The following is a 22,643-nucleotide window of genomic DNA, read 5'->3' as shown; positions in this document are numbered from 1 at the left end:
CCGAATGAACAGAATTGAAGAGTTTGGGAGGATAGGGGGTGTCTTTCCTCTTGGATAATCAGTATGACACTGTGTCCCTTTGCATGGCTCAGTGAGTATTTTTGCTGCCCCTTTTATTCTTACCGCTGTTAGACCCTTGGGGTTGATGTAGACAATACGTATTGTCCTTACCGAGCCCTTAAAGAGATTTAGTTCAAGAGCCATGTCACAAAATAACTACTTTTACTGAAACTCCGAGTTCATAGGAGGGAGGGAGATGAAAGGCCTGTACCAGGTAAGTAGTAGTGTCCAGAGGAGAGGGACTGAGCTGAGCGACCGAGACTCTCGAGGAGGAAGAATGTGGTGGTAGGACTCAGGGCTGGTCTGCTTCCCTTCCTGCAGGTATCCATGTTGCCAGTTCCTGTGTCACTCTGGAATTATTCTAGGCATAGCAGGGAGACGTCCCTCCCTTTTCAGTGATACGAAAGCATTCACTGGTGCACTGCACCTTGTTTGTGTTGTTTTAAACATTTAACAAGATATCTTGGAAAACTGCCAAAGTGGAACATAGGGAGCGTCTTCATTCTTTTTTACAATTCCATTTATCCAACAAATAGTTCGAGTGCCTGTTAGGCACTGGTGACTCAACAGGGAACAAAACAGGCTCCACGTGACTCCTTAGGATGAAATGTGCCATTATTTAACATCTGGGGTATTTTGGTGATATTCCTCAAGTTCTTCAACTGGTTGGTTTTAACTTCATAGCAGCTATACACTGATGAATTTTGCAAGACAGAAAAAAAAAGCATCTGTGGTTGTTTCTGCGTAAGAAACATGAGCCTAGTAGTGATAGCAGTACTGCCGTTAAACAGTGCTGTGCTAATACCCTAATCACACACCTGCAATGAAATGGCCCATTCACGTCACTCTAGCGGTTTTGAGTCCTAAAGGAGCCAAAACCGGAGAAAACATGTACTGAATCACATACATCCAGGTAATTCATTGGTCATGCCATTTAGGATCTGGGTGTTCAAATAACAGCAAAAGCTTGTCTGCTCTAAGAACTTGCTAGAATGTTCTCTGGGAGACTTTAGTGTCGCTGTACGTTGGCAGTGAACTGGCCAAATGTATCATTCCAAAGTGTGTGTGAATTAGGGAACAAAATAAATGGAACTGTATGCATATAGTTTTAATGGCCTCTCACAAATGCTTTTGAGGATTTCTGCATCTGTTGCAGGAGTCTGGAAGTTCCTTTGGTGAGAGGGTGGCTTCTGAGGCCTGTCACCACCTGGTCCTGGCCCTGTCTCCAGCCATTCTTCCCACACATCTCCAGCTCAGCCACATCCGCCTTCTCACTGTGTCCTCAGTAAGTGCACTCGTTCGCCCAGTGAGACGAGGGCCACCACGTGTGGAGCACTCTGCCAGGGCCTGAACACGCAGGAAACGACGATGTCTGAGCTGAGGGAGCTCAGCATCCAGGGAGGGAGACAGTTCAGTGTGAAAGTGTCCCACTTGGCATCACCGGTAATAGAGCAAACTGACATCGTGTGCTGCTCCTGATGGGTACACTGATACTCCTGCTAAAAATGTTTAACCTGAATCTGACCATGAAGAAACAGACAAATCCAGAGTGTGAGGGAGTCTATAAGGCCTGGACTTTGGACTATATATAAAAGGCTTAATATTAACTTCCTTAGATATATTAATATTATTACATAGTGGCCAGAATAACCTTATTCTCAGGAGACACACGCCAAACACTTAGGAGTGTAATGTCAAGATGTCTGCAGCTGACTTTCAAATGAATTCAGCAAAAAACTGAATACAGAGAAAGCAAATGTGGCAAAATGTTGACTGGTGACTAGGCAATGGGTGCATGTTCACTTACTGTTTCGACTATTCTGTTGGTTTGAAAATTTTCAAAATAAAAAGATGGGAGGAAACTCAACATGATAAATGGAACAAGAAGTATATTTATGGCATAAAATTGGATAACCAACAGAATGGGATTGGTTAAATAGAGGCAGAAGTTTAGTTAGTGACCTGGAAAGATTAGTGTTTTCCGTGAAAATATAAAGCACATGATCCCATTTCTCTGAAAAACCAAAATATTAATGACCATTATGATGATACGGTAGAAATTACATGTGGTTTATTTTTTATAATCATTTTCTAAACTATAACGTGTACTAAAAGGAAAAATAAAAGTAATATTTAAAGTATGTGAAAACTGTGGGAGTAGTTCAGCAGAAGCTGAGTTGCTGACACTTGGGAAAGGTTTCAATGGGCAGTGAGCCTGAGCACAATTTTCAAGGCTATAGAGGAGTCAGCCATGCAGAAAGGGCAGGAGACATGGATAACAAGCAGGAGGAGCCACATGTGCAAAAATAGGAGGTAAAACATCAGTTTGTTCAGTCTGGGATACTGCTAGAGCATGAAAGAGGTTAGGGTTGACTGTGGTTACACATGTGGTTGGGGTCAGGTCACGAAGGAGGGGGGCCTCACAATCCGGTCAAGGAACTTGTCGGCAGTAGGAGTCACTGTGGATTTCTGCAGGGAGAAACATGGTGAAATGTATTCGCGATTGATTGCTGGTGGGATGCAAAGGGTGGACTGAAGGGGATGAACCTGGTGGTTACTGGAAAAGCCCATAAGAGAAATGAAGATTCGCAGGTTGGGATAAAGAGAGGATGGACTTAAAAGATAACTCTGAAAATAAAAGTGGCAGAATTTGATCAAATGGCATTGGAGATGGAAACGAGGCTAGGATGTCTCCCGAGTTCCTGGCCTGGGTTAGGTACTAGGTGATCTGCTATCTAAGTTAGGAAATAGGGGAAAAGGATCAGATTTGAAGGGGGATCAGTCTGGGACATGTTGGATTTGAGGTGTTTGTGGGAGACCCAAGCAGGCAACAGATAACACACACAAGCAAGAGCCAGGGCTACAGTCTGAGTATACACAAGGCGCTTCTCCAATGCCTGTTCCCTCCTCCTATTATTAGTACCCTAATTCCCATCAGGGAGCCCCCTCCCCCTCATTCTGATAAGTGATTTAAGTAGGAATGACTGAACCCGCCACTCCTGGGATGCAACTTAGCCAAATGTGAATTCTTCCTTCAGGGACAGATCAGAGCTGGGGTTCAGAAGCTACGAGAACTGAGAGAGAAACTTGCCTGTCACTTGACATCTCTTTACAAGTGCATGTATTACTGTTCTAACTTTTTAAAAAAAATGGTAGCCAATGAAAAAATTAAAAAATGCCAGGTTCAGAGTTTTAAAAAACCGAACTCACAAGCACAAGTTATTGCCATTAAGACTACTATGGCCCTGAGATAATGTTTAAGCCTTAAACCAAAAATATCCCCTGAAGTCATCCTGGAGCCCTGGTGGCACAGTGGTTTGGAGCTCGGCTGCTCGGTTGACAGTTTGTAGCCACCAGCCGCTCCTTGGAAACCCTATGGGGCAGTTCTACTCTGTCCTACAGGATCACTATGAGTTGAAATTGACTTGACGGTAACAGGCGTTTTTGGAAGTAATCTTAAAACCGAACAGTAGTTTAGCTTAACTAATAAAAAATGTCTGCCTTCAGCATTATGCTCTTTTAAAAACTATCTATATAAGACCAAACTGACAACAGCAACTCGAAAGATTAGATAAGGACCTTGAGGGGGCAGCAAGTTTATGTTAATGAGGGAGGAACAACTCAGAAAAGGAGGGTGAGAATGGTTGCACAACTCGAAAAATGTAATCAATGTCACTAAATGGTACATGCAGAAACTGTTAAACTAATGTATGTTTTGCTGTGTATATTCTCAACAGTAACAAAAATAAAATTTAGAAAAAAAAATTGGATCATCCTCATTGTAAGTGAAGATATGGGAAAACAGGCACTCTCTTATATTGACAGCTGGGTTGTAAACTGGTACAATATTTACAGGTCAACCTGGCAATATCTATAAAAAATTTAAAAGGCTTTTTTTTTTCCAGCAATTAAACTTTATTAATCTATCCATGAGTCAAGATATATCTAAAATAATGCACAAAGGCACAGTAAAAAAAAAAAAAAGACAGCTAAACCAGGGAAAGAAGAAGAAAAAAGTATGAAAGCAAAAATAAATAAATGCAGACTGAGTTCTTTCCTAAATTTTCAACAATAAGCTGAGTATCTAAGAGCAAAGACTTTACCATCAGGCAAATCTGGTTTTTGAATTGCAGCCTCAGCTAATAACAGGCATGTGGCCTTGGGTAAGTCCCAACCTCTCTGAGCCTCGATTTCCTCTAATGTGTAAAGCAGGGGTGACAAAAGAAATGTGAAAAGCACTTGGCACAGTGCCTGCCACTCAATAAATGGAGCTGACCTTACAGGACCCGAAGGCAGAGTGTTCAGAGCGAGTCCTTTGTAGACAGAGCACACAGAGTACCACCCGCTCTTTACCCCAAGGCTGGAGCCCAGAGAAGGTGCTTTCCAAATAGCATTACCTGGCACATAGCAAATCAAAATCCTGCTAGGTGGCCTGTCAAAGCTGCTGTTATATATGGTGTGGATGTTCACTGAAAGCCCCAGGCTCACAATGAATGGAAGTAAACTAAGCTCATGTCTTACAGGCTAATGGTTATCATGGCTGTGGAGGGCAGGGGTGGCGAAACAAGCCAGTAAGAGCTTTATCTGGTACTTTTATTGAAACTATTGGGGAAGAAAAAAATTTTCTTTCCCTTGGGGTTGCCAAGTCTGGTAAAATCTAAGCCAACACACAAAAAAGCAGAGCTGGGAGTTAGTGGATCAGACACCAAGCTGACTTGAGCAGCTGGACTGAGCTATGGCCAACAGTCTGGACTTCCCAGTAAATATGAGCCAGACCCCTTTTGCCTAAGTCATCTGAATTGGGTTTACTGCCAACAACCAAGTCAGTCCTGAGTCACGGGCCCCTGGAGTCTGTTAGTCTTAGGGAGACTTAGATATGGGAGAGTGATCAGAGCAGTGGGCAGAGAGGACACTGCCCTCTGGGGGTGACAGTTCTGACGGTGCCACCTCCAGAACCACAGCTCTTGTGGGCCATGAAAACTCAAAGCATACACCATAATGAGACCGGTGATATGAATGGAAGGACGAGAGGTAAGAGTCACAAAGGAAAACTAAAATTAAAACAAAATGGCAGGAAATTAAGATGAGACCAAAAAGCCAACACTAGCAACAACAGAAAAATTTACAGGGTATTAAAAAAAAAGGTGGATTAGAATTAAAAATATAAGAATTACTGATGGGGAAAAAATAGCTCTAAAAGATATGTAAGGACAAATAAGGAAATCTGAATATGGTCTCTGTGTTAGATGAGATGACTGAATTGATATTTTCTTAGGTGAGCTAATGGTATTGTGATAGGTGTGAGAATGTCCTTATTCTTAGGAGATGTGTGCTAAAATAACCACAGATGAAGTGTCAAACTGTCTGCGTGATGTCTGACAAGCGGTTCAGCAAAATGAATGTATGTGTGTGCATGTGTGTGTGCAGAAAGAGAAAATAAATATGGTTACTATTTTAAACAACTGCAGAACTTAGGTTAAAGGTCTAAGGGTGTTCACTGTAGCGTTATTTCTTATTTTCAGCAAATTTGAAAATTTTCAAAACTAAAAAGTAAAAACAGCTAAAGATTAAAATTAAGTAAAGGGGAAAGAGGTAAAAAGAGGAGCACAAAACTTGAAAATTAACCTAGAAAATGGGGTAAACAGCAAGGAAAAACTCTATCAGGAGAGTAAAACAGGCTAACAAGGCTTCAGAACAAAAATAGCCTTGATGAAACAGGAACAGCCTGACGGGGAGAAAAGCCCAGCTGAAAGCAGCCAAGTGGTGCTGGCAGAGGTCCCCCAGGCCAGAAGCCTCTACCCTCCCACAGACAGATGGGCTGGACAGAACACTGTTGGGCAAAAGTAGAAAGTTGTTGCCTCTTGCTCTAATGACTGTCTGGTTTGTGGGGTCCCTTTTATACAAAAGGTCCTGTCTTATCTCCCCCACCCAAACTTAGTTACCTACATTTGAGAAAATGCTCAAACATCTCCCCAAAAGGTAAGGGAAGATATTCAGACTGGAGGGATGTCTATCTCATTCTCCATCGAGGGAGTCAATCATCTTACTAGTTTTAAGGTGTCTGAAGTGAATGTTCAGAATTAGGGTAAAATCCAAATGTGCCCTCTGTGCAAACAAAGGATTCTCTAGGTGGGAATCAGCCAACATACAGCATGTGGCTTTACCCATCCCATCCCATCCCTCTCCTTAAGTGCCTGGATTATGAGGTATGGGGAGAATAGGAAAAGAGCTGACCCCCTTCCCTTCCCTTGCTAGGAAGAGGAAGTGAGAACAAAACCTTCACAAACATTCACAACACAGGGGAAAGAGAAGAGACGGTCCAATGGGAGAGTTGCTGGGTCAAAACCAGTTCTGACAACTGTATCACTCTTCACACCAAGGACTCCATTTTTGTCCCACTGCTGGTAACAGATTTTTCCCTCCCTCCTCCTGGGTCTTGATAGCCTGTGGCTAGAGTTGAAGCTCTGTTTTCAGTGTTTTATTAATGTCCTCTAAGGCTAAATGGCTGGGCTTACACGAGGCGCCTAGTCAGGAGGAGGGGAGGCAGCTTCCCCTCTAATGACGGGGAGGCTGAGCAGGCAACGGAGGGCTACCCTAGCAGAGGGTAGCAGACTGTCAAGTTGGGCATTCTGAATAACACAAAGTAAAAAAAATCCAATCCCTTTATCTGCTGTTTTCAGTGGAGAATGAATTTGGATATAAAACCAAAAACCAACCCATTGCTGCCGAGTCAGTTCCAACCCATAGCAACCCTACAGGACAGAGCAGAACTGCCCCATCGGGTTTCCAAGGCTGTAATTTTTACGGAAGCAGACTGCCACATCTTTCTCCCGTGGAGCGGCTGGTGGGTTCAAACTGCCAAGCTTTCAGTTAGCACCTGAGTGCTTAACCACTGTGCCACCAGGGCCCCTCAAATTTGGATATACTTAAGGCCAAATAAATAAGACAGTAATATAATAAACTACAGCAGGCAAAAAGATGGCTTTGGGCCCAGTTCCAAATGTTGGTCAATCCCCAGTATGGATTAAGTGCATGAAGAACTGGAAGGAAAAAGAGACGCAATTAATTATCAAACTTTAATTGATAGACTAATCTTACAGGATAAACAATAATACAGCTAGTCAAGGTTACACTTAAAAAAAAAAATCCAGCAGCGCAAATCTAATAGACTAAATATGTTCATCTCCTCCCAAACAGGCATGTGATTTAAAAACAAAAACCAGAACAAAGCATACACCACAAGGAGACACGGTACTTACGTATATTGTCGAATAATTCTGCAGAACTCTTTAAGAAAGAAAAAGAAAACGGTTCTTAGAAATTCAGAAAGCAGTAGAAACACCCAGCCTGGTAGGTAAATCTACCAGATGTTCTGCACATTAGAGGGCTCCTGACCACCTGTAACTTCAGAAAAGTCACCAGGCCTGATTAGGAAGGAAACAGGTGCCGATCCTAGCTGGAGAGGACTTTTATCACAAAGCCTTAAGACAAAGGACCATCCTTTTCCAAGACAACAGGCATGAACAGAGGCAAGGAGCAAGAGGAAGTCTCCCTCAGAAGATGCGGTGGAAAGAAAGCCTGCCCTTGCACACCCTTGGCACATGTAATCTACCCCCTTTCCCTTCTCTGCCCCTGGCAAAGCAAGGGTGGGCCAAGTGCAAGGGCCCGGACGGCTCCTCCAGGCACATGGTTAAACTAAGAGGAAGAGAGCAAACCCCTTCTGGCTGAAATATGGCAACTTCTCAGAGACATGGCAACATGGCAAAATTAATCTCTTTGGCCCTCATGAAATAAAGCAGCAACTAAGGAGCCAACGGCGGGCCTCACTTGTGCCCCTACTATGTCCACAAGATCATAAGAAAGTGCATCCTTAGTTCAGTTCAACTTCATTTAAAAAGAGCTAACGCTACTTGCAAAGGGCCCATCATCAATTAAAATACTTAATACCAAAGGGTTCCAGCAACTTGAGAGTCTATCTTTTCTAAGTTCTCTGACTGGACTGAGACAGAGATAAGAGGGACCAGGCCTTAGAAAGGATGATGTTGTCATTATTCTGGCAAGTCACCTCAGGTAAGGAAAAAAAGGCATGATGTCTGTGAGCAAAGACCTGCAAGAGGCTCACCAGTACAAACTCTAGAAAGACAAAAGCCCATCAGGAGGCCCAGCAAAGTGTCCAACATGGACGAGACGGCAACCCCCTTAGCCCCTTAGCGGTGAACAGGCCCTCCCTCAATCTCTAGCTTCAGATAAATGCACATTAGAGTCCCTCCACTGGAAGCAGTTCTTCCCTTATCCACCTGCACACCCTCTGCTACAGCAAGGGAAGATCGCGACCCCAAGGAAAAGAACCGTATCCTCTGACAGACTAAAGAAAAGAGAGTGACAGTGAAGAAACTGTACAGAAATAATCCTGAGAAAAAAATAAACACTGTTATGCTACGGAAGGGGAAGAGTGTTTCCATCTGCTTACAGATTTAGTCAGTACATTCCGGACTGTAAGAAACAGTCACGGACAGCGTGACAAAGTAGTGAACACTGCTGTGACCCAGACAAGGATCTAAGTCAAACACTCCCCCAAGTGGCTTCTGGTGCTGTCTACCTCTGCTCTCCCGCTCTCCCGAAAGCTTCTAGCAAGGTCTTCCATGCAGACAGGGTCAGGAGCCAGAGCTCAAGATCGCTCTAGCAGATTCAGTGAGCTCTGTAAAGCAATACTCAAACAGCTCCGTACCAAAAGGTATCATGTATGTTATTGTCTATATATAACATCTTGAAGTAAGGAAAAAAGCACCATTTTACTTAACATAAAAAGGCTCACGCAGGCTTTGGTCCTGTCTTGAAATGACACCAGCCTGAGTGAGAAGCAGTCTGGCTCCCAGGGAGCACGGAGATGGTGGAACGCACACTCTCACTGGGCGGAAGGGGAGTCAGACAGTGTGGGGAGCCACTCCAACAAGGCAAATGATGAGAACTGGCAGGAGGAGGCCTCTGAAAGCAGCATTTCAAGGCAAGTTGGGGGAAGCAGACACCTGCCTTGAGAGATCAACAATGGGTGTGCGGTACTGTCAGAACAAGCCACTAGGACAGGAGTGTTGGCCAACAAAAAGGGCAGTGTGTGAACTGAGATGATGCTCCACTTGCTACATGATGGTTTCCTCTGCAGCCCTGTTAACTGCAGAGGGAGGCTCTGATGAGTAGCGAAGACGCAGTCTCTTCCCCAGGAACTACAGGCCAACAAGGACAGAAAAACCACAGTTACTGCTCCTTTTTCAACGGGTGAAAAACAGGCAGATTTTTGGATGCTGCACTTCACATATGTACGTATGTCTCCAAAATAAGCAAGAGTAGATTTTCCTGCCCAGATGCAGAACTTGGCATCAACTACACCATGAAAAGCTAGAGTCTGTCTACATGGGCTGGATTCCTGAACTACAGCTTAGAAGGGAGGAGTGTGGAATATCACCATTAACTGGCTCACAAGGAATAGTTGTCTTAGGCGAACACATGCGAATACATTTCACAGAGTGAGGGCTAACAGCCTAGAATCCAAAATGTGAAGATTGGAGAATCTCTCGCCAAACCCTACTATGAGAGCCTGCAACCAGTGAGAGGAGAATCACAAAGACAGCAGCAGAGAAACAGCAAACAGCACGAAGGATATCATTCACCAAGAGACTTCCCTCATTTCAGGTCAATCAAGTCACCAGGAGACAACAGAAGTTCACGTGTACCGAGAACATAAGAGCTAAAACCAGAAGAGGGCGATCGAATCATGAAAGCAATTTATCCCATTTTCATTGTTTAAGTACATCAGCCAACCCACTAGGTCAGATGTCATCTTATTGAGAAAGGCAGCATCTCTGAATCTGGGATAAAGGACACTTGAACTGAACAGATGAGCAGAAGGACCAAATGGAAAAGCATAATCGAAGTAACCATTGGACTGCTTCAGAATTTCTTGAAAACTTCCAAATAAAGAAGGTATTACGGCTGTATAAACTAGCTTCTACCTGGCACGAAGAAGCCCTCTGTCTGCCTGGGAGCATGGCCTTTTCAGCAGCATGGCCCAGGCATGGCCAGGCTGGGCCTCAAAACCAAGCTGGGGAGGGCTGCAGACAGCCCGAGCCAGTGGTCCAACTCCTCGGAGATCAGAGCCAAAGGGCAAGACATTTAGACAGGAATCACTTCGAGATACTCTGCTGCCCGACAAACGCCAGAGCAGGGGTGAGAGCTCCCTGACCGAGACCAAAGAGCCCTTCCGCTCCCACCACTCGTTCACAAGCAGCAGCGTGGTGGGAGGGAGCCCAGGAAAAGAACCGTGGATGAGGTACAAAAAGAACAGTGGTATCTTTGGGTTTTTAAAACAAAAACTCAAATCTAAGAAGTGAGAAAATAAGAAAGGGAAAGAATTAAATCTGAATCAATGGGCAGAAAAATATGGCTTACTAACCCTCCCATTTTGCATACAATTTTATAAGGGAAAGAAAAACCAAAAACCCAACTTATCACAACGCAGTCCAAATGTTAGCAACCAAAGATTTATGAAAATATTTCCATTGAAATCACTTTTTTAAAAAAACCCAGAAAGCTTTAGATCATTCCCTTCTAAACAAAATTGGCAGATCTACTCTCAAACACACTTAAGACTATTCCACGCAGCACGTTCGGAATTCAGATTTATTGATTTCCACCATAATGACTTTAAAAATGGTATGAAGCTGACTGCAAGAAAAGGGGACCGGTGATTTTTAAGTTAAAATTAAGCTAATGGTGAAAGTACATCACCTCTGGCTTCAGTCATCATATCACCTTAGATTGGATACAGATTGTTTTTTGAACAAAGTTCCAGAACTCTGAAATCCAGGGATGCTGCAGGCCTCTCCCAGCAATGTCCTTCACTTTGGGTCAGTCTCCTGGGCCAGAGGTGAAAGTGCTTTCAAAAATACTGCCATTTCCCCAGCACAGTGTCTTTGATTGCATCCACATATTGAGTTGGAACCCAGTACACCCAGTAGTAAGAGGCTTCCGTGGGGCCCAACTGAAACGCCTGGAAGGGAAAAAGGAAAACCAAGCGGTACTTCAGAGGTCAAGAGACTAAGGAGGCAGAACAACAAACAGGGGAGGGTGGGGAGTGAGTTAATTCAAAAGGGAAGGAAAAAACAACAACAAACTGTGCACATGGGGAGCATTCTCCTAACAAGTCAAAAAAATAAAGTGGGAGAGTTAAGCATAGCCAACCCTAAAGCAGCGGTCCTCAAACTTGAGGTTGCACCAGAATCATCTGGAGAGTTTGTTAAAACACAGATTGCTGGGCTCTGCCCGAGTTATTGATTTGGTGGGCCTGGGGGGCCTAAGAATCTGCATTTCTAGCAAGCTCCCAGGTGCTGCGATAGTGCTGATCCGGAAACCACCGTGTGAGAACTGCTGCCCTAGAAAAATTACCACGCATGCAGAAGGAAACAGATACGAATGTTCAAAACAGCACTGTCAGAAATAACGAAAACCTGGGGACAACCTACATATCCGTCAGTGAGGGAATGCACAATTAAAAGTGACGTGGCCTCTTTGTATGAATATGGGATTACTTTTACAAGGTATGAACTAGAGCTACAGACAATATAAACAGATCTTAATGTCCAACCGAAAAAAAAAAGCAAGTTGCAGAACGATGCATACCAAGATACCATTCACGTCAACTGAAAAAACACAGAACAGTACTCTGTGTCGTTCGTGGGTGTATGCGGAAATAAAAGCACAGACAGATGGGAAGGATATGTATTAAACTCATGATAATGGTGACAAGGAGAGGGGGAGACCATGGGGAAGCCATTGTTGGTAAATTTCTTTTATTTACAAAAAAGACTTAAAGCAAGTTACAAAATATTTACAATTGTCATGTCTTGGTGATGGGTATCTGGGTTTGTTAAAATACCATTTTTTTTTTTTTTATTTTCTGTATTTTTAAACATTCCTCTAAAAATGAAAAAGCACAGCCACACTTTTCTAATGTGAACTCTGATACAGTATCAATCTAGCTAATGAAATGGCATCTGCAAAAAGAGAGAATTAAAGACTTTTGTCAGGACAAACGTAAAAGTGCTTCTTACTGGTGTTTAGAAGAGAGAAGGGGGCTCTTAAGACCACCCTCTATCAGAAATGATTCCAGACAGAAGGGAGCATTTAAGCTAAATGCTAAGTCATCACTCATCCACACCATTTCTTAAAATACATTCAAAATGGTTCACTCAGCCTGTTTTAAATCCTTATTACCTGGCTGCTTGAAAACTGGAGTTATGAACTCTTGAGGGCCATACTGGTTAACATGAATGTTTCAAAAGGGAGTGAGGGGCCCAGTTGAAAATATCCAAATCCAGTTTTTAAAACAGAAAAAAATAACTGAGCACACAAAATTTCCACAGGCATAGTGGCCTGCAATCCTTGTTTTAGAGTCTACAGAGCCTAGGGGTGATAGAGCCACCAGAGGGCCTGAAGAGGCCCCAGTGATGGTGTCACTACTCGAAAAGCAGAACACCCCAGGGGCTTTGCACCCCAGGCACTGCAATCCCGACCACAGCCCTGCTTCAGCCCTACTTCAGCACTACCAAGCTGACAGATGTCAACAGGGCAGGGCAGGGAACACTGCTGGCTTGCTGGCCAACCAAAATTTGGGTCCCTTCAACTAACTGATTTTTCCTGTAGCAAGGGGACTGACCACCTGCCCAAAGAGAGAACAATTATAATGCTAGATTGCCTTTTCCTGGGGTCTTCCAACACATCCCTTTGCAGTGGACTTTGTGACACCAACCACAATCGAACCACGAGCAGTTCCCTCCCTTGCAATGTGGCCCTACATAGCTACTCATCCCCGTTGGCTACACGCTGAAAAATCTGCCTCCTCAGATGCGGAATGGCAGAAGGCCCCGCCTTCACCCTATTACTGCTCAGGTCAGGTCCCTGTCATAGCAACATGGGGCATTTAGGTAGCTAAAATGCATTTTTAAAGCAGCCCCTCCAAACAGTGCTGGGAAAAGAGAAAGGGTGTGCCTAAGCTGCTTGTTTCATCAGCTCATGGAATCCTTTGCTCTGCAGATGTGGGAAACGCTTCCCATCATGCTGTCCCAGGAAAGACGGCTCAAGAGTAGCCTGCTCTCTTCAGAGCAGACCCTTCTGCACAACACGTGTCCCACACACCGTCCTCCCCAAAAGGTCCTCAGACACTTGATGGCTGTGGCCTGGAAGAGGAGGACCATTACAGAAGACAGGCTGCCTAGAGTCCTCACAAACACCAAGGCTGGTGAAGCTTTTATTTGTAGAGGCAAGACAAAATTTCAAATAAAAATCCAGAAGCCATTCCTCCTTTTATATTTATTTTCCTGGTCTAAAAACAAAATATTACAAATAAGAGGGAGGCAAAAGAGACATTTAAAAGGAACAAGAGAAAAGCCTATCCCATTGCTGGAAGGGGCAGGGGTTGCAAAATAAATAAAACTTGGGATATAGGGTCATGGATCAAGTTCTAAGGCGATGAAGAAAACATGAGGGTCTTGAAAGAAGTGTGCCTGCTGAAGACTGATTTTTCTCAGTTAAAAAGCTCAGTTAGAAATCCATTCCCTGCTGCATAAGCAGAAGCAGGGGTCTAGCGAGGGGCTCAGCCCAGCCAGTGCTACTTACCATCATGTGGTAGTCTTCGTGTCCTTCGATAGGTTCACTGACCACATTTTTAATGGAGCCCATGGGCAATTTCTCAGTCCGCTCTAAGTTGAGAGGGATTACAGTGATTATTCAAAGGCCCTCCTGTTCTGACTCAGCAGTCCCTCGTCAGGGCTGGGGGCTGTGGGATCTGCAAGTCCCTGCTGCCCTGCCCTCTAGGGACAACGGGACAGGGTCTTCTGATCGCTGTACCCTGCGTGGGAGTTGGGAACTTCTGAGGAGCACATGGGCAACAGGGTCTATTAAAGCTCTCTGAGAACAGAGATGTATCTTTCCTGGCATCGTTTTTTAAAGTCTGATGATTAATAAATATCCAAGAAATTCCTTTGTACCCTTATCACCCAAACCAAGCACTGGATAAGGTCTTTGGCATCTGGGCGAGGGACAGTCAAGACCAAAAACAAAGAGCCGGCACTGTCCCCCGGTGGCGCTCACAGGAGAAGGAGGAGTGCTTAGGGGTTTAAGACTAGTTTCTCTCCCTGGATCCGGCTCGCTGGCCCCCGGCCAGACTCCCTCCCTGACAACCCCTTGGTCCCCCACTCCCCTCCACATACACATACTTTAAGAAGTTCCCTTAAAACATTTATAACCTCTTCTGATGAACACTTGAGGTACCCCTTATCACATGGGATCAAAGAATTTGGCAGCAACTTTAAAGAATAGCAGGTAAGAAAGAGGAGGCAGCGAAGGAGGCCAGGAGTGAGATGGGTGTGCTGGAGGCGAGCTGAGCGCAGCGGGGCTGGCAGTGATGGCAGGGGTTGTGGAAGCCCTGCCCCGCCCAACAGAACGTGACCACCTGGAAGTAGCAGAGACCTCAGGTGCAAAGGGCCGTTCTCAGCAAACAATTATATCAATTTGGAAAAACCTCATTACAGTTTTTTCGGAAAGAAAAATCTGAAAAAGGGAGAAACTGAAAATAGGTAGGTTGACACAACTGACTAGGGATTTAGAGACCTGGGTTCTAGTCTAGCTGGTGACTAGAAGCATTTTACTTCCAGTCTACGGGTCTCTTAAAAATGGGGGTGGGAGGAAACGGGACGGAAGATGTTCACTCAGGTTTTGACTTCAGTGGCTCTATGCAATGCATGACCAGCAGTCATCTTTAAGACTGGAACTTTCCAAAACATCTGTCTTCTTGAGATGTCCAGAGATTTCCCACAAAAATCTGATTTCTGGCTTCTCTTGAAAACTCTGAAGATTTAACCATTCAGGGCCCACACTGCTGAATGACAGCAATCAGCTAGATTAGAGTCTCAACTGCCCCCTATAAACAGGGCAAACACCCTCCCCCGTTATGTGACCTGTCTGGAGTCTGTGCTTCTTGCTTTATGCCCGAAGCTGTTAGTACTGCCTCCTACGGAAGCTATGTCGGAGCATTTAAGCTGTGAGTGGAACTCCGTGAGCGGCACTCACTCGGAAAAGCACCCCATCAGGAAGCCAACTGGCTGCTGGGCTGGTCATTCCACAGCAGCTTCTTGCCAGCAGAAAGATGAAGCCAGTGGCTAGTAGCCAGCTCCCCGAACAAACTGTCCTCCTGTAAGAGTGCTTATGACGCTCAGATGACAGGACTCCTGGGCATGTGAGAAGGGACTGCCTGCCCCCACGGGCTCCTGAGGTACAGCGATACAGCAGTCTTGGGTGGGAAGGCAAATGTCAAGTTTCTAAGCCTTGGTCAGCCTCTGAAGACACAAACAGTTCATAGCCCCATCTTTAAGGAGGCTGGTGAGTGAGGAAGGTTTCAATAGCTCTGAAGCCCTAACACATGCAGATTTTTCTAAAGCTCTTCTGCCTTTATGCCAAAACAGAAAGGTGGTTGTTCCCACAAGCGAAAATAAAACCTGTAATACAGGTACAGGAAGATTCTCACTATGTTTGTCTTTGCAGTTACAGATTGTTTCCTACACAGCCTCGTAACATGAAAATCTTCAGAAGGAGCCAATGACCATTCACAGACTTGGTCTTCCTCCAGACACTTGTCCCTCCCTTAACACTACACCTAACCCCCTGCTCATCACTGTCCTTCTGGATCAGTCTAAAAACTGCCTTTGACTAGGCTGCCCACAGGAGAAATGAGAAGTCCAGCAGGAGACAGGATTTCAGCAAATCAATGTAATGATGGAGAAGAGAACTAGGCACAATCACCTGTATGGTCATTAAGAAGTGAGGCTCTGAGAGACAGGGCAGCCGGCAACTGAAGAGAAAAGGACAAGGCGGTGATGTGACAGGCTCTGCAGACACAATGATCTGACCAGTAGAGGGTTCAAAGGCCCCTAAAAACTGGGGAAGCTCTTAAATATGTTGCAAACTTTGCTTTGACCATGCAGTTAGAGTCAAAGGTGAAATGGAGAACAGACGAGTTAACATAAGATTGTTAGAAAAATCAAGCGTTTTGGCATTTCAGTTTTTGTTCACTGAAGCAGCAGCAAAGAGTTGAAAATAAGAAACTAAGCTTCATATTTTAGATGATAAATTGTCACTCCCCACCACCCTTGCCCTCATTATTTTCCATAACACTTTGGTTCCATTCTAAGTAGCTGCAGACTAAATGGCCTGTCTCTGAAGGCAATTAACTTCTGATGATGGGACCCCCTATACTTTCTCTTTAGCATTTACCTGGTGCACTAAATACCTACAGTGCTGGCCAGAAAACAGGTGAATTAAGCATGTTCCATTTCTTCCGGGAATCTAACGGGGGACAGATAAGTCAGAGAGAAATGAGTGCTCTGGGGGCCTAAACGGAGCGCTCTGTGAACAGAAGCAGCAGCAATTCATTTGGAGGGTTGGGGGATACCAGGGAAGACTTTATCAGGAGAGGACATTTAAGTAGGGCCTTGGAAGGCTGTATTACTAACAAAGGAATGGGAAGAAGGCATTCCAGGTAAGGGCACGGTTTGAGCAGAGACACAGAGCTGTGCAAAGCATAGTGAGAAGTTCAGGGAGAGGACACCGGTGAAATACACAGGCCACAACAGTGCAAGCAGGGCAGGACGCTAGGGCAAAACTTAAACTGGGGCCCCGTTGTTGAGAACACTGAACACTAGGTTTAGGCAGTTGAACCTGGCCTTAGAGAGACAAAGGTTTTTGGGCACAAGAACCAGTGACAAAAAACAGTATGGAAGATGGACAATACAGACAAGAACAAAGATGGGGCAAGGAAATAGGTTAACTTGCTTTCAATAGACCAAGTTTAAGGACACTGGGAGCCTAAGTGGGCACAATGTGATGGCAAAGAAAGTGATACAGACAACTCCGGGGTATAACTGGCAAAGCTTTGTAGCCACTGGGGGAAGGGGAAGGGAGGATAATCAAGAGACACTTCCCAGCAAGCCCGATCCAGATGCAGTGCACAGGCAGGGGCGGGGCAGGCAGAGCGCCACCAGGCAGTAGGCGGAGGGCCAGATTCCTAGGCAGTAGTTAGGAAATTTCACCTGGCACAGGGTCAAACTCTGACCTACAGGGGCTAGACAGGTGACGTGGAAGATCAATGGAAGCAGCGGGCACTGCAGCATGGCCCATCGGGAACCACCACTCAGCTCCAGCTGACCACTGCCATGGGAGAAAGCAGTCCCACAAGGGCCAGATCTTTTGACATTTTTCAAGAGAAGCCAAAAAAATCAGATTAAGTGATATCTCCCAATTTTTTTCAGATTGTGTGTAAACCCATAAACCCTTGCCTATGGACCAGACATGGCTCTTGGACCACACGTTCGGGACCTGTGATTCCGTGCAAGTAATGAGCCAATGTGTGATGGACTGGCACTGAGAGCAAACTGAGAAGAATGAAGGCAAAGGGTCCAAACAGAACGCAAGCGTCCAAAAGCAAAATCAAAAGCCAGAAGCACGCAGAGCATAGTAAGGAGAGAGAGGTTTCAGAATGACGACCGGAATGGCACCAGAGAGTGAGTGCCTTTGGGGGCCAGAGGCAGGCAGCTGAGCCAGGAAGTGGTGGAGAGCACTAACGAACATACCTTTAGTGCCAATCCACAGCTGGTCTTGTTCTAGCTTAAAGGTGAGTCTCACTTTCCCTCCAGACTTATTGTACATGCCGGATAAGGGTACCGTTGGCAGGCGCTCCTGGAGGCACAAGAGCACGGTAAGAGAGGAAGAGGCCAGAAGCAAAGTAAGACGGAAAGAAGAAGCGAAACTGGATGCAAGGACACGATTCCAGGCATCTCAGAAGTAGGACTAGTTCATGTTCAGAGTGATCACGAAGGAGTTTCACTTACCTGGGCACCCTTGACTGACGGCATCACATCTTCAGGTTTTCCTTTATCCAACACTTTCCTGTGTTGCTATAACGTAAGTCAGAAAAAAACCGAAATGAACCAACTGACTACACTTTCGTCATGGTACTACCTTGCTGGCAGACAGGCTGAAGAAACCCTTGGTGTTTTGGTTCAAAACCTTTTTGCGTCTACAGACTAATAGGTCCTCCGACACTATAGAGCAGTGCTGTTCAACAGAACTTCCCGCAATGATGGAAATGCCCTGTATCTGTGCCATCTAAAACGGTAACCACTAGCCACTTGAGGATATTGAGCGCTTGAAATGTGGCTAGTGTACTGAGGAACGGAATTCGTAACTTTATTTTTCATCGGACACAGGTGGCAACCATATTAAATATGGTGGTTCTAGAGCAAAAAGAATTCCAGACTGCTACTTCAAATAAACTCTACTCCCTTATCCTTTTCTCTCCTCTCAATCGCCGCCAAAACATCACCAATAAAAGGATTCAACATCAAGTTAAAAAAAGCCACAAAGGCTGGGCTTTGCTGGCAGGTTCAAAATGATAGTCGCTTCTGTCAACTTAAAACCCCAAGGAAACTACAATGATACTGGTAATCAGCCTAACTGCTTGGAAGGGGCATTTCTCCAACAGACATCTAGTCCAGTATCTCCCTGCAAGGAGTCTTCCTGGCCTGGCACCCAACCCCAGCTGAACAAGAAACTGCTGAGCCAAATTTCCAAATAGAAACACTGATTATTTTATAGCCTGACATTATACTAAGACTTCTAAGTAGCTTCCTCAAGGCTCCCTTAAACAGCTCTCTTGCCTGCCCCAAATGCCTGAGTTTTGTTTCCTCTCCATCTTTGCTTTTATAGGTGGAGTCATTGCTTGGTGCAGCTAGAGCTATAGGGTAATGAGTGGGCAGAGGGTAAATAAAAACTTAATTGTCTTTAAGCACCTGGTGGCCATGAGCCAGCTCAAACCCTTGCCACATGGCAGAAACCCTCTGGTAGGAATGGGCTCAACACTGCCAAACTATCAGCAGAGATTGTCAGCCTATGTATCAGCACTAGATTCCTGATAAAGGTGATAAAAAGCCAGGGAACTGGGTCCCTCTCACAATTGCATTAATGAAATAAAACAGCATGGGTTTGAAGCATTAATTGAGTCACAGCTTGCAAGTACTTTTGAAGAATTCTCCCTGCACTAGGGAAACAGTTCTAGGCCTGTTAAGTTACCATTAGTAACTCAAAACCTGTACTTAAGAAGTATGTTATGCTCAAAGGGTGTGACCAGTGGGAACATCTTCTCACATCCGACATGCTCACAGTTGACTATTTCACACATGTGGCAGGGGAAGACAGGAAAATGGAATTGAACCCAACTGGTTACAAGACACACTGACCCCATATTTGGGGTGAAGTATCCAAATAAACACCTTTTAGATGTTAATACAAGTTTACAAGCCCTTATCTGAACCTCTTAGGGACAAATGTTTTGTAATTCAGAATTCTGGAAGTTTTATAAAGGTAATATAATTTTAAAACATATTACATAATATCCCCATGGTGTCTGGGGCAGCACCATGTTATCAAACATGTTAATATTTCTGTAGTAAAATAAGAACATTTACATTTATTGTAACAAATGAGACTAAAAACCAGCCTCATGTCTGTTCTGGTCAGGTTTTTCCAAACTTCTGAAAACACTTCTGGTTTTTAGATCTTTTTTGTGGGTTTGGAAAACATAAAAAGGGATCATGGACCTGTTAGTCAAGATTGTGCCCTTCTTAAGCTGGTGGCCATATGCTCTGGTACCCATGGTCACTGAAACTGACGTTAATTCAAGTTGGTCTACTCCACTCAGGAACCAGGTCAAATAGTGAATATCTGTTTTCCTGGAACTCTATCAAGAGTGGCTAAGGAGGCTACGTAGCAACAAGTGGGGTTTGCTGGGTGATGCGATCTCCAGTAATGATCTTTCCAACCCATCCCTTCTATGATAAAATAACCTAACTATCCTAATTACAGAAAGAGTTTTACTGGCTGTGATGAACACAGACAAGGGTGAATCTCTTCCATCCAAAAGGAGCAACAGAAAATGTGAAAAACTACACCTCCGTTTCATGAGTCAGGAGAAAGGAAAAAAAAAAAAATCTGTGTAGTTATCTTTCTAGTCAGTTTCATGTGGTTTCCTGGAAGGGTCAGTTTTAGAGGAACCTCTGAAAGCTATGATTTCCCTACCTACTCAGAACTGGGCTTGCTGACTTGGGGAAAGCCACAAACCAAAAACAAACTTAAGCACTTAGGCAAAATGGGCCCTTATGTCCAGGAATGGCACTTTTCTCTGGCACTGAATAGGACAGAGAAACCAGCGTCTGATTCCTTTCAATGTCTGGTCTGAAACGTGCCTTTACAAAGGCCTTAACCTAAAGTAGACAGACTTGAGACACACTGACCCGCCAGATGAGACAAAGTTGCAAATCTCAGGTAGTTGTCACCTCCACTCAACAGCCAGCCGCACCCAACTGCTGCCATAATTTCCATCATGGGCCCTGTCCGAAAAGGAGCTTATTCTAGGGACAATGTAGCCAGCCAAGGCTCAAGAGGACAAAGCCTCAAACTTCTTAGGACCAGCAATCACAAAGGACTTACTTTCTGCCTGCATAGAGGCTCCTTCTTGTTTTCTTCGGCCTTTGAGTCCTGCTGTGCTGCATCTTTGGGCGTGTTCACTGCTAAAACGTCATTTATTGTGGAGCCAACCACCATGATCTTGGCCCCGCTGGTCACTTTTATTTCTCTCAAAGTCTTATCCTCAGGAACAAGTCCCTTATACATGACTTTCTGCATGGCAGGTGGGAGACCTTAGGAAAAGGTAGAGGGCAGACAGTGAAAGGAAAAAATAAATGTATGTGGACCAGAGCCCTCTGACAACAGACCAGGTAGCAAATATTGGCTCCACCATTTGTGTGCACTTGGGCAATTCACAAATCTCTCTGAACCTCAATTTCCCAAATTATATAATAAAGATGATAACCACCAGTTGCCAGTGAGTCGCCTTCGACTCATGATGAGCCCACATGAGTCAGAGTAGAACTGTGCGCCATAGGGTTTTCAATGGCTGATTTTCAGAAGTAGATTAGTAGGACTTTCTTCCAAGGTGCCTGTGAGTGGACGTGAACTGCCAACCTTTTGGTTAGCAGCCAGGTTCTTAACTGTTTGTGCCACCCAGGGGCTCCCACAGAAATGACAGTGGTTCTTTATACATAGGCTTATTTTAAGGATTAAGAGATAAGATAGATGTAGTGCACTTAGTGCAGCGCAGTAATTGCTCAATAAATATTGGCTACCATTCATTCCAAGTTGTTTTTAGTCATTCAATCACTTGAATTGAACCCACAGGCATCAGGAATACAGTGGTCAATAAGAAGCACAAAGATCCTGCTCCTATGGTGCTTACGGGCCATGCCAAGAAAGCTTTAAAAAAAGAAATCATTACAGATGGCAAGTTGGTACAAACAAGATAAAATTAAGTAATATAAGCATCTGTCACGGAGCCAGCATGATGGCTAAAAGCAGTGTTCCCTAAATTTTCCTTAAGAGAAATACCTAAGACACTTGCTAAACATAAATTCCTGGCCACATCCCAGACTCAGTGAATCAGAATCTACAGGGGGAACGGCCTGGGAGCTGTATATTTAACAAGTGCCTCGAGTGGTCCTTATTAAAGATCCTTGGGCAACATCAGCTACTAGCTTGGGACTAAGACTCAGACCTTGACTTGAATCCTCGCTCAGCTACTTACTACTCACTCAATGATCATGGGCCTCGTTTTCCACCATCTGAACACTAGGCATGGCAGTACTTAACTTCGGACGACTGTTGTGAGGCTTAAGGGAGCTGATACAAGTAAAGCAGCCAGCACGCACCCTAGCACAGCGTAATCACTAGAAACAGGAGTGAGGAGGCTGGCTGTCAGTACTAAGGAGATTACCCGTAATTGAGTGAATCTTCTGTTTTAGCTCGGAGCCTGTGCTGTCTAGGGGGAACTTCACGTCGTGCTTGGTCTTGTTCCAGATGATCTTCAGGTCCACCAGCTCCCTACCCGCGCAGCCGCCCGCGTCCTCGCCGTTGCTGACCGAGGCCTGGGCCGCGGGGTCCCCGGGGGGCTGGGCCGGGGCTGGCTGCAGGCTGCCTCGCGCGGCGCAGGAGTCCTCGGCCGCCGCCCCCGCCGCGGCTTTAGCCTCCACGCAGTTGAGAGGCCGCGCGGGCACCTCGGCCGCCACCGTCTCGGCCTCTGTGTCCATGCCAGGTTCCTCCATGCCTGCAAAGGGGTTAGGGGGTGGGCGCTCGCCGCGGGCTGGGCTTGGGACCGGACTCTGCCCGACCCCCGTCGGACCACAGCTCCCGGGCCAGGTTACTCCCTCCCGGGCCAGGCCGCGTCCCCCCACCGCTGCGCCAGCTTCACCTCGGCCCAACCTGGGCGTCCGCCAGCCCCTCCACACTCACCATCCGGGGCTCCGGCCGCCGCCATGATGATTGTGTACAACACCCACCGCTCCCGCAGAGGCCGCTGGGAAAAGGCAAACTGGTTGAGATTGGCCCCCGCAGCAGCCCCTAATCTCTCACAGCCTGGCCGGAAACAAGTG

The 22,643-nt window shown here is 45.3% G+C and overlaps 1 protein-coding gene across 3 annotated transcripts; it reads right to left on the bottom strand.

Moving 5' to 3' along the window:
* Positions 1-6,969: 6,969 nt before the first annotated feature.
* UBFD1 (ubiquitin family domain containing 1) lies at positions 6,970-22,632 on the bottom strand. 3 transcript variants are annotated; one of them, XR_002823578.1, is made up of 8 exons: positions 22,504-22,627; positions 21,989-22,318; positions 20,650-20,858; positions 17,994-18,059; positions 17,736-17,841; positions 13,729-13,811; positions 10,867-11,104; positions 6,970-7,347 (listed from the first exon to the last, which is right to left on the bottom strand). XR_002823578.1 is itself a non-coding variant. In XM_004373336.2 (7 exons), exons 1-7 carry the CDS (start codon positions 22,526-22,528, stop codon positions 10,994-10,996), a joined length of 930 nt encoding a protein of 309 aa, XP_004373393.1. In that variant the 5' UTR covers positions 22,529-22,632; the 3' UTR covers positions 6,970-10,993. The 3 variants fall into 3 exon arrangements, 2 of the variants coding, with proteins under 2 accessions (XP_004373393.1, XP_023584293.1); XM_004373336.2 differs by having other exon boundaries at positions 6,970-11,104; positions 22,504-22,632; XM_023728525.1 differs by lacking the exons at positions 6,970-7,347; positions 10,867-11,104; positions 13,729-13,811 and adding exons at positions 14,371-15,958; positions 16,401-16,452.
* Between the last annotated feature and the right edge of the window lie 11 nt (positions 22,633-22,643).

Source organism: Trichechus manatus, unplaced genomic scaffold, assembly GCF_000243295.1.
Source record: "Trichechus manatus latirostris isolate Lorelei unplaced genomic scaffold, TriManLat1.0 scaffold00024, whole genome shotgun sequence".
Taxonomy (NCBI): domain Eukaryota; kingdom Metazoa; phylum Chordata; class Mammalia; order Sirenia; family Trichechidae; genus Trichechus; species Trichechus manatus.
The sequence above is the reverse complement of the archived record's forward strand: the minus strand, read 5'-3'. Positions and strand labels throughout refer to the sequence as shown.

What these genes read in the sequence shown, in the direction of transcription:
- UBFD1 (XM_004373336.2), bottom strand. Translation starts at nt 22,528, where the DNA reads ATGGCGGCGGCCGGAGCCCCGGATG. An exon ending in CGTCAGTCAAGGGTGCCCAG is followed by an intron (nt 17,842 to 17,993) that starts GTAAGTGAAACT and finishes TTGTGCCTCCAG; the next exon opens with GAGCGCCTGCCAACGGTACC. An exon ending in ACGAAGACTACCACATGATG is followed by an intron (nt 11,105 to 13,728) that starts GTAAGTAGCACT and finishes TTTCCCTTCCAG; the next exon opens with GCGTTTCAGTTGGGCCCCAC.